Source organism: Myodes glareolus, chromosome 12, assembly GCF_982192425.1.
Source record: "Myodes glareolus chromosome 12, mMyoGla1.1, whole genome shotgun sequence".
NCBI classification, from domain to species: domain Eukaryota; kingdom Metazoa; phylum Chordata; class Mammalia; order Rodentia; family Cricetidae; genus Myodes; species Myodes glareolus.
The window spans coordinates 40119825-40131831 of NC_142037.1; the positions used below are offsets into that span (position 1 = coordinate 40119825).

General features: G+C 43.4%; 1 protein-coding gene across 8 annotated transcripts in view; it reads right to left on the reverse strand.

Annotated features, from left to right (window-relative positions):
- Lrch1 (leucine rich repeats and calponin homology domain containing 1) overlaps nt 1-12007 on the reverse strand; it is a 185465-nt gene that overhangs the window by 46721 nt on the left and 126737 nt on the right. For 7 of the 8 annotated variants that reach the window (XM_087912228.1, XM_087912230.1, XM_087912231.1 and 4 more), the window contains exons 10-13: nt 8795-8862; nt 6859-6942; nt 3260-3349; nt 3119-3155 (exon numbers count right to left, since the gene is read on the reverse strand). In XM_087912228.1, the coding sequence (XP_087768354.1) occupies nt 3119-3155; nt 3260-3349; nt 6859-6942; nt 8795-8862 (279 nt within the window). The remainder of the gene's footprint in view (nt 1-3118; nt 3156-3259; nt 3350-6858; nt 6943-8794; nt 8863-12007) is intronic. The other variant, XM_087912227.1, reaches the window with a different exon arrangement.

A 12007-nucleotide genomic window follows, 5' to 3' on the forward strand; every position in this document is an offset into this window, starting at 1 on the left:
ACCAAAACGAAAAGTAAAGTTTAGAGAGGTTAATTAAGTCGCACAGAGTTAGCAATTCAAAGACAGGGCAGCTATGATGTAAACACTAGCCCTTGACGTGAACAACGGAACCATACTCTGCAAACCCTGGCTCGTCCCCTTTTCCTCATTTCTTTGGCACAGGCATGTTGGGTGTAAAACTGCTTTATTACTTCATAGGACATGTGCAGGCAGCTCCAGGGCATGTACGGGTTTGTGTTTTATCACAGCAATAGGAAAGCAGTCAGAAGTTGGTACAAGGCAGGGGGCTAGTGTGACAGGCCAGACCAGGCTGTGTTAGAGAAAGGTTGAAAATGGGGGGACTTTGCACTAGGAAAGGAGCTGGATGCTGTAAGTATGGCTTAACAGAGCTATCCTAGTAGGGGCTTGGAAGACAGCAGTGCTAAGAGCAATGGGACTATGGAGACCAAGTACAGGTGGTTTCTGAGAAGTACAATCTTAGCAACTGGGCTAGAGACCATTCTTGTGATATTTTGGCAAAGAATGTGGTTGGTTTTGCCCTTATCCTAAGAATCTGCCCGAAGCAAAATTGAAAAGTTTGAGACTAGTTTCTTTCACAGAGGATATCTGAAGACAGACTCCTATTTATTAAATTGTGTAGTTATTAGCAATAACTCTTATATAGCTCTACAATGAAAAGTATCCAGCAAGACAAGAAAAAATTCAACATGTACAGTTTGAGAAGAAAAAGAGCACCAGGAAATAGAAGGCTGGAGCCCAGGCTTGTGCTGAAAGAGATAAAGAGATGAGAGATGCCAAATGGGGCAAAAGGAGGGGTGCCCTCAAGGCATGGCCCTACCCAGCTAGTCTGCAATGTCTGGAAAAGGGCCCAGAAATTTTTCTAGTCCTAAAAAAAGCAACTAATCAGAGCTTGTGTAAATGTAATTCAAGGAGAGAGTCAGGTTCCATCCAACAAGGACAGCTGAATTTGGCAGCACTGGTAATGTGGTCTGGTTTAGTCATGAAGGACCCAGGAGAGAAGGGGTGGTGGGACCTTCCCCTATAGCAGTGGTTCTCAACCTGTGGGTTGTGACACCCATAGAGGTCACATATTATTTATTCTGCCTATCAGATATTTATATTACAATTCATAACAGTAGCAAAATTACAGTCATGAAGGAGCAATGGAATAATTTTATGGTTGGCGCCACCACACATGAGGAACTGTGTTAAAGGGTCACAGTGTTAGAAGGTTGGGAACCACGGCTCTATGGTTAAAGAGAGTTCTGAGGTCAACTGTATGGCAGGGAAGTCCCTGCATGGAAGCCCTAAAAGGCCAATGCATGAAGCCACCAGAATGAAGCCTAGATTGTGTTGGAGACCCGAGAACACTGGAGTGCCAGAATCATGGGATGTCTGCCAGAGAGGGCTGCAGACAGGGAACAGAACCAACCCAAGAGAGAAGGGTGCTGCAGTCAACAAAGTTGGAAGGGCAGAGTCATCTAAGCTCCTTGACATCAGACATGGAATTACAGCTTGCCCTGCTGAATTTTTTTGACTTTCCTTTGATCCACTACGGCACCATTCCTCCCTTCTGGAATGGTAATAGATATTCTAGGCCACTGTATAATGGGACTCTGCTTTTTTATTTTAAAGGGGTTACAACTGCTTTGGGTCTCAGAAGAGACTTTGAAACTGTAAAAGACAATGTGGGGGCGCTTTTGAAGTTGGACTAAAATGTACTTTTGTATTATGATATGGCCACCAGCCTACGGGGCCCCAAGGACTAAAACACAGTGGTTTGAATGAAAACGGCTCCCATGGGCTCACAGATTTGAATGCTCAGTCCCCAGTTGGTGAAACTGTTTGGCACTTGTTGGAGATGGAATGTCAGTGGAAGCTGGTTTTGAGGTTTCAAAAGCCCATGCTATTCCCAGTTAGTGCGCTCTCCTCACACCCCCCCCCCCTCCGTCATGGTCCCTGGCACAACAGTCATAGACTCTAAACCTCTGGGGCCCCAAATTAAACCTTGTCTTTTATATGCCCTGATCACGGAGTTCCATCACAGCAATAGTAAAACGGGCTGTAACCCCCAAACTACTAGCGCAAACCCACCTTTCCACAACGGGGATAAGCTTTCTCCAGGATCTGTCCTAGTTTTATGTCAAAAATGTTTTCCCTATGGCCACCAAGATTTCTTTCCATGTAACTCTATCTAATCCTGTCCCCAAAGATTCCCGCCAGCTTCTCATTATAATATGCCTTTGTATCCGTGTATGCACCTACGTGTATGCGAATGTGGAAACCAGGTGTCAACATCTGGACTCTTCCTCAACCATTCTCCACCTTATTTTTTGAGTAGAAATCTCTAGAGCTCTGTGGTTCTCAACCTGTGGGTTGCAATCCCTTCGGGAGTCAAATGACCCGTTCGCAGGGGTGCTGTATCCTGCATGTCAGATCTTTACACTGTAATTCATAACAGTAACAAAATCATGGCTATGAAGTAGCAACAAAAATAATTGTATGGTTGGGGGTCAACACAGCAGGAGGAACCGTATTAAGGGGTCACAGTCTTAGGAAGGTTGAGAACCACTGTTGCAGCTGAACCTGGGGCTTTACCCATTCAGCAAGGTTGGCTAACCAGTGAGCTCTAGAGATGCTCCTGTCTCCATCTTGTACCACTGATTACAACTATCGGCTGCCAGGCCTGGCTTCTTATACAGATGCTGAGGATCTGAATGCAGATCTTTATGTCTGTGCAGACATCTGTCTCCTAACTCCCAATAAATTCCTTTAATCTTCCCAGACGTCCTCAGCTCAATTCATCGTGTCCCCGAGGTTCTTCCTGTGGCCAGACTTTTTCTTTTTGGCTCTAGCATCTGAATCAAATGGGCCTCCCTCCCATTTCTAACCGGCACAGACTTCCTATACATGTTGGTGGTCACTGCCTGACCCCAAGAGTCTATCCAGGCAAAGGAATGCAGAGAATCTAACACAACCAGCCAACACTCCTCTTTCAGGAAAGGCGAGGGACAGTGGCTAACAGAACCAGAGAACAAAAGCAGGAAACGGGTAACATGTGTCATGAACTAACGCCGCTCCTGTCCTCCCATAAGGCAATGCCAAGCTCTGTCCTTACCTCACACTCTGGAGACGTCTCTAGCTGCATCTGACCACTGTAGGAAGGCAGGGAGGAAAAAGAGACAAAGTGGATTAGGAAATTCAAAAATGTATTGTTGTAAAAACAGAAAATATACTACATTATGAACGGTGAACGTACTTGAATGTAGGGCCAGGTAATTCTAAGGCTTCTGCAGAGCCCATGGGGTACAGGTTCAAAATACTCCTCTCTGTGATGTCAGTGCTCAGACTAAAGAGAAGGGAAAACAGACAGCAGTCAAATCATTAAATTTCCAATAAACTCTACTGGCCTAGGTACTTTCCAAACTTAAGTGACAAGCAAAGCTTCCCTTCAGGATTAAGAGGAAGGCTTTTCCAAACACATGTTTCTTTCCCAACATAGTTTCCTATCAGCTATTTGCACCTAACTCCAATTTATGAGCAAAATGGCACAATAATTACTGATAAAATCATGTACTTACAGACACACACCAAGGGGCTCACACGTTAATATGACAGCACCAGTGACATCTGGTTCTGACTACAAAATCTTTCTGAGTTACAACGCTACAATTGAAAATTAAGAATCTGGGACCGGTTATTGGTGGCACACAACTTTTAATCCCAGCCCTCGGGAGGCAGAGAGAGGTGGATCTCTGTGAGTTCAAAGCCAGCCTGGTCTACAAGAGCTAGTTCCAGGACAGGCTCCATAGTTACACAGAAACCCTGTCTTGAAAAACCAAAACAAGAGTCCATTGGCTCACAAGAATATTACTATAAAAACCAAGCTTGTCAAATTTATTTCAATTATTTTAAGATGAAGAACAAACATATGGAAGTAGCCAACGGAGTGGAAACAAAAGTGTCCCACATGAAATGGTTTCAACATGGGCCTTGATACATCAAGTTGGGCATCACTTGGAAATCTGTCAGGATGGTCTCCTACAGAGCTGCACACACCTGCCATTCTGCACACTGAGCATGCTCAGTGACTCATCTTGTCTCATACTCAAGAGCTTGTCAGTCTAACTCAGTGGTTCTCAATCTTCCTAATGCTGACACCCTTTAATACAGTTCCTCAACATACAGGTGATACCCAACCATAAAGCTGTTTTCATTGCTACTTTATACTTTTACTACTGTTATGAATCATAATGCAAATATCAGATAAGCAGCTGCCCCTAGGCAACACTGTGAAAGGGTCATCAGAGCCCCACAGAGGGACAATCCACAGGAAGAGAACAGCTGGTCTAGAGGATACCAACTCAACCTACTTCCCAACAGAGGAGAACACTGAGGCGCCAGTGCAGACCCTTGCCTCCCAGTCTCCCTGTTTTATGACGGGGTCCTAACCCACACAGCAGGGCACAGCTATTTCCACAAAACTAGGACCTGCTTTTCTTTTCTCTTTCCCCTTGAGAATCACCTGCTAACCAGTGAGACTTTGTAAAAACCAAAACGTTTACTAGTAGAGTAAGGACGAAACACTCAAAACCACAGAAAACCGGAGCCTTCACCCCGTGACGTCAGTGTTCCAGCTCTCCACTCTGGCTTCCGTGCCCTTCCTCCCTTGTGCCTATCCTCTGCCCCCCACCCCTCACACAGCTTTCTCCTGCACCCGACTCTCACAGCCCCAGTTCTCCGTCCTACAATATCATGTGGCTGTTTGATGGGTGTTCCATCTGCAGAAGTGTTCACTACGCGCTCAACTGAAGCTGCCACCTCACTCCTCAGCAGGCCATGCCCTCCCTCCATATTCTCGTCATGGGATGATGAGACGCCAGCAGCTCAGGTCTTGAAGGATCCACAGCAAAATACCCACTTTAATATATTTCCTTCTAGATTTGTTTCAGTTTCTTATGCAATTGGGACCTAATTCTGTATCTACAACTGAACTCAAACTACGCATTTTTAAATTAAATTTTTTAGAAGTTAGTATTAAATAAGGAGAATTTCAGAACCAATGGTAATCGTAACAAAAATTGTTACGGCCCACATCACATTCTATTTTATCAATAGCCATAAAATATATTTAAAATACTCCCAAATGGGGCTGGAGAGATGGCTCAGAGGTTAAGAGCACTGCCTGCCCATCCAAAGGTCCTGAGTTCAATTCCCAGCAACCACATGGTGGCTCACAGCCATCTGTAATGAGATCTGGTGTCCTCTTCTGACCAGCAAACATACACACAGATAGACAGAACACTGTATACATAATAAATAAATCTTTTTAAAAAACACTCCCAAATGGTTCATTTCCTTTTTTCTAAACATTGCTGTTAAAATTACCCATTTCTCATCAAACAAAACATTAGTTCCTGTCCTTTTGTTCCTTAAGGTAATTTCATAAGTCATTTGAAAGGTCCACATATTTTTAAATTCTTGCTTACAAACTACTAAAGTGACTTGAACGTTTGACTAAGTTAGTTTCATTACAACTGTTTATATATTATTTCAAATCCTTACAACCCTAAGAAGCAAGTTGGGTTCTCTACTTTGTAACTCCATCGTAGAGACATGGGATTCAGGTGCTGGAACTGGGTTAAAACCAGCTTTTGGTTGACTCAAAGTCTGCTCTTAGCACCAGCCATGTTATGTCCTGATTCTGTGCACACACACACACACAGGCTCACACCTCAAATCAATTAATGTCCTCAGAGTTAAAATGCTTTTCAGGGGCTAGCAAGACGGTTCATTGGAGAAAGGTGCTCGCTGCTAAGTCTGACCTGAGTTCCGTCCTGAGATCCTCATGGTGTGAGAAGACAAGACTCCTTTGCGCTGCCCCATGGTCTCTCTACACATGCTGTAGAGTGTGCTAGCTCCCTCGCTTGTAACCACTCTCGTTCCCTCTCTTACACACACACGGTCAGTGTAATTTTAAAAACTTTAGATGTTTTTCAATCAGTCGCTAAAGATTTCCAATCCTACACGAACGGATATTCCGCTATTCTTTCAGGGCCAGAGGACACCGCAGAAGGTGCTGCCTGGACTGCGGAACCACCTTGTTTATAAATTCCAGCTAAAAGTGATGTGTGTGCAATAGCCACGTTCACAGTAAGACTCCATCGTCTTCGCATTCCCGGGACTCCTGAGAAATTTAGATGATCAGAGATGAGGTTTAGGTCTATTTCTGCATTAGCCACGTAGGTTAGTGTCTCGCATCGGACACTGTTGGGCTAAAAAGGAGTTTTGTCTGTGGAAATTACATTATCTAAGGAATTCATTCTCTCTCTCTCATACACATAAACATACACACACACACAGAGAGAGAGAGAGAGAGAGAGAGAGAGAGAGAGAGAGAGAGAGAGAGAGAATATGTCCCTGATAGAGCCCAATCCAAATTTAAGGAATCTACAACCCAAATCTTTAGAAATACACTGGTTGATTATCATATATCTAGCATTACCAGAAATACACAGAGGTTGTAAATTTCCATTCTTAATAGAATATTTTTTATGTTTTGTGCTTCTCTCATATTTCTGTTTTCTGTAAATTCTACCAAGCAGTCCATATGGATGTCATAAGAGGTACGGATCCATCACGAAAGACTGAGAAGGCATGACCTTATCTCAATAGCTACTAAAATCTGACTTTCACTTTTGGATCTTGGGGACTAAGGCAATTAAATGACTTTACTTTGTTGGTGGTTACATGGAGAACAAATTGGATGGAGCTATTTTAGAAAGTGAAATAATGTCCTCAGTAACTTAGTAGGCTTCGTTTACCCACAAGACCCAGGCCAGGAACAGACACACATACCCGTTGGGATCCTGAAGCAATTCTGCTTCTCGGAACTGCTCCATCATCACTATATCCAAATCCTGATCTTTGGATGACCCTAGTCTGTAACACAAAGCCAAGTATGAGTGCAGAATGACTGCTAAAACATCTTAAGCGCCTCCTTGCAAAACCCATCAACCTCCTAAAAATGATTCTGACAGACTCAATACTGTAATGACGCCATGCCAGTATCTTACAGGTTGGGTCCCTCAGTGTGGGAGAGTGGCTCTCAATCCTGATTCTGAAATGCAGGAAAATCAACTGGGGAGCCTAAGAAACAAACATACCAGACCCAACGCACCTAAACAAACCTGGCCTTGTGTAAAGACAGGCCTTCTAGAAAGCTCTACAAACGATCCTGACTTTACAGCCAGAGTTGAGAGAAGATGTGAAACTGAAAATAAGATTTATTTATTAATAAATCTTAAATTTTATTTAAGATCTATTTTAAGATCTATTTAAAATAAATAAATAAGATCTATTTTATTAATCTAAAATAATTTCTTAAAAATAAGAAAATAAGCTTTATCTGAAAAGCAGATAAGCAAAGATTTATCTGCTTTCAGTTTTCTTTCCTTGGGATAGTATGCTATTACAGTAACTGGGCTCCTTGGCATCTCAGATGTGTATACAAGGAGCTGGTAGAACAGAATGGCAGGAAGGGACTTCCCAGGAGGAGAAATTTGATCATAGTTGGCTGCTCTTGCCGTACAATGTAGGCCAAAGAATTCCTACTAGTAGAGAACATTTTAAACAACTGTACCAGCCCCTTTTAAGGAAAAAAAAAAACCATCCTTACAAAGTATAGTGGAAGGTTGAGACCTATGTATATCGCAGACCACAGGAAGCAAAAAGCCTATGAACTAAACATCTACCCTACACTATGGGTACCAAGTCTACTTCCTGGAAGAGGCTCATTTTCTGGCAAGACACTCATTTGCTCTCCGGAGATCTTGCCAAATAAATCTTTATATACAGTAGAACAAAAAGAGACATTCATTTGGTACAAGGTTCCTCGAGGTCAAATGTTAGCCTTCTATAGCCTTGGAGACAAGAGCATCATCAATCTATGGGGCAATTTCACTATCTGCAAAACGGTAGACAACGGAGCTTATAGGACGGCTAAACAGAAGAACCGAGCTGCGCTCTGTGAAATAAAATAGTGCCAGGAGCGCAGAATTTAACATGTGCTAACTATGACAGTTATTAGACTGGACACTGAAGAAGCACTTTTCAAAGATTTGAGCCAGAAGCCCCTGGGTGGAGTCTGTGAGGAGACTGGTACTCCTCACATTAGGTCTGGCTATTGGCTTCGTCAATCAAAAATGAAAGGAAAGTAGCAGACATTCTCCATATTATGTTTTCTGTACTGACAACATCGAGCCAGATAAACCTCAAGGCCAACAAAAAAAACAAAAAAAACAAAAAAAAAACGTAACGTTCAGCTATGTAGTGGTTCAAATGTACCTTCCAAACTTTATGTAGAAAATTTAATGCCAAAGACGGCAGTGTTAGGCATTGGACCTTCATGAGGGAATCTAGGGCTCCCGAGGGGAGCAATGGGTGCCGTTATCACAGGAGGTGGCTCCTCATCCACAGGAGCTCAGGTCTGTCGCACACTCTCATGAGACACAGCCCTTTGATCTTGGACTTCTAAGCCTCGATAACTGCAGGCCAATTAAACTTCCATGTCACGTAGCCTACGTGATAGTCCCTCATAAAAGCACAATTGAAGAGACAATACAGCCCTGTACTGTAAAATAGAGTCATAGAAAAACTGGCAACTTCGTCCTAGTATGCCTGGGGAAGACTCTAGACTTGCCCTAAGAAAAACAGATCAAAACCTATCAGGACATGACTGCCAGTGTGCCCGAAGAGGCGTGATGATGACCTCTGACCCGGCCCTGGCACTTACAATCCCTCCATCTGCCAGTGGGCGTCCTCTTCTATCCGCAATAGCTCTTCACAGTCCTCTGGCTGGTCCTATGGACAGAACAAACACATGGGACAATCAAGGAAGAGTTAAAATCAGTGCCAGACCATGTCCACGGCAGCGTAATTCACAAGAGTCAAAAGGCAAAACCAAGCCAGGTATCCACTGATATGCTATAGATATATAATGGGATAATCTTTGCATCCAGAAAATCTCGAGTATGAAATCTCTCTCTCTCTCTCTCTCTCTCTCTCTCTCTCTCCCTCCCTCCCTCCCTCCCTCCCTCCCTCCCTCCCTCCCTCCCTCTCTCTCTCTCTCTCTCTCTCTCTCTCTCTCTCTCTCACACACACACACACACACACACACACTGCATGACTGCACCCATGCAAGGTACTCACAGTCGTCAAATTCATTGAGATGAAAAGGAAAGCAGTGATTGCCAGAGAGAGGAGGCAGAATGGGGCAGATTTAATAGGTAGAGTCATCAGTTCTAAACGGTGAAAAGGGTTTTGGCGGTAAGAAGACAGTGTAACAATATGTATATATTAACCCAAACTGCACTGTGCCACTAAAATCTGGTTAGCAGGATCTGTTAGGGTGATGTATAGGCAGCGTTCACTTGCACCTCAGCATTCAGAAGGTCAGTTACGGCAGAAGGATCGTGACTTCAAGGTCAGCCTGAACTACCTATCAAGACTTGACTCAAAAACTTTTAAGGTAAAAGATTTTATTTTTATACATATCTTATCACAATTACTTAGAAAGTTAGAAACTTGGAAAATTAGTGGGGCGGTGGTGGCACACGCCTTTAATCCCAGAACTCAGGGATGCAGAGGCAGGCTGACCTCTGAGAGTTTGAGGCTAGACTGGTTTAAAAAGTGAGTTCCAGGACAGCCACAGCTGTTATATAGGGAAACTCTGTCTCAAAAAAAGTGAATAAACAAATAAAACCTTAGAAAATTAAATGTTTAAAAAAACATAAAGTTGGACTGGTGAGATGGCTCAGTGGTTAAGAGCACCGACTGCTCCTCCAGAGGACCCAGGTTCAATTCCCAGCACCCACATGGCAGCTCGCAGCTGTCTGTAAATCCAGTTCAAAAGAATCTGACATCATTATACCAATGTGCATGAAATAAAGTTAAATAAAGTTTAAAAAGTTTACCTGAGTTCCTTATTTAATTCAACTTACTAGTATTTAATAATAGAAACAGTCTCATGGAACAAATTCAGAGTTCACTCAAATGCTTCCCCTAAAAGTTCTCTGGAGAAGCTACAGAGCGAGTGAACCCCGGAGAAGCCGTGTCTACCATGGGCCTTCCAAGTATTTCCTTGGACTTTCTCCTCAGACAAGGAAAATGTCCTGGCTGGGCAGCACTGGCAGGGAGCCACCCTGGAGTGGGTACATTTCCCTATTAGGGAAAAAAGAATACTGGACTGTAGGATGTAGGGGCACATCAGCATTGGGTCCAGTGTGTCTTTAGGACCAGACTTCCCTGAGGAAGATGCTTCAGACACCACTTTTACTATACCGACTGTACTTTCACAGTTTAACAACCACCATATAAACTAACTGTGCGTCACCCTGCAAATGACAGTGAAATCCACGGAAATAGACTGTTAGATGTCACACCCAAAGCAATGTGTTCTTCTAGGTCTCTGCCAGTGGAGACACGGTGTCCTTCTCACTTGCAGCCTCAAAATGAAAAGCCGCCAAAACATGTAGTTTTTCTTCAGAGCACAGAACAAGCTGACGTTAGTTGGCTGAACTTGGTTTTGTTTTGTTTTTTCCCTTCAAAGTAGGTAGCATTCAAGAACAGGGTCATTCAACAAAAATTCACCTGTAGTCTCCAAAGCAGTGCTCAGGGTACGTCTGAGTAACACAAAGACACAGACACACTCTCACAGACAGACACAGAGACACAGACACAGACACACAGACACACACACACACACACACACACAGTAATTGACAAAAATGGAAACTAAACACATACAGGCTCCAGGTGAGGCAGGATAAGGAGCGCTCAGCCTTCTGGCTCTAATTCTCATAGTGTGAACTGAACAAGCATTGCTACTGGTCCACTTAGCGCACATTTTCATATTTTTGTGCCTTTTAAAAAAATGATTTCACAATTCAAAATGGGCCCCAAATATAATGCTGCGATGCTCCCTAGTCCTAGGCAACTGCAGAGTCCTCATTAAAGAGAGACATGGTAGGTAAGTTTTATACAGGTATGCACGACAGTGTTAGTGAATGCAATACAAATAAACCAATAACAGGTAGTCACACATAACGATGCTGTAGCCATCTGAGACAGGCAAGTGCACAATGATGAAATTCTACAACAACACATTTTTCAAAACCGACCTCCGCCATTAAGGCATACCTGACCTGACACTGAGCCAGGTGTCTCTAACAATAGACATACATAAAACAAAGCGTGGTGTTGACTGACAAAAGTGTAACCAAAGGCTCTCAGAAATCTGAGTTGGTATTTTCTCTAAGTAGACCGGGTTGGTGTTGGATAACTTAATATGCATAGTGGTTGTATACAATAAAACTATTTCAAATGATAAAAAAACCTGACCAGAATAACAAAACACAAGATGCCAATTCAGGAAATAAGAAAGGATTATATAAAGTACAGAACTTTTAATGAGCAATGTGCTGGGGCAGTATGGTACACAAACTGGTCCTTAGGTATAAGGTTACAAACTAGAAATCGAACCTAACTAACATATGCTTACTCCTTGAGTCTCTAGCCATGGGATCCACCCTCTACAGCAGCCATTTCCAGGATCCTCAGCATCCTGGGGCTCTCAAACCTGGGGGGACCATGTGCTCTACAAATTACTCTGATTTCCTTTGGAACTTGACCTGGAGTTTGAATCTTCCAAACACATTTCTCAAGTGTTCTATCTTTAGAGTCTCAACCTAAGGGAAACTCTTGAGGCAATGGAGACCAAATCATTTTCCCATGTTCTCATGACTCTCTCACTGTCCCACACAGACAGGGGTCATATGCGGAAGAACCCTGTGGGAGAGACCTGAGAGAAACCGCATCAGATCTGGGCTCTAAGAAAACAGTTGGGGGCAGAGGGGCGGTGTTGGCGGAGGAGCCCAAGTGCCACCGATAACGATCACGGTGAGATATGGCACACTCAGCTAAAGCAATGCGGATGGAGACAGAGGAT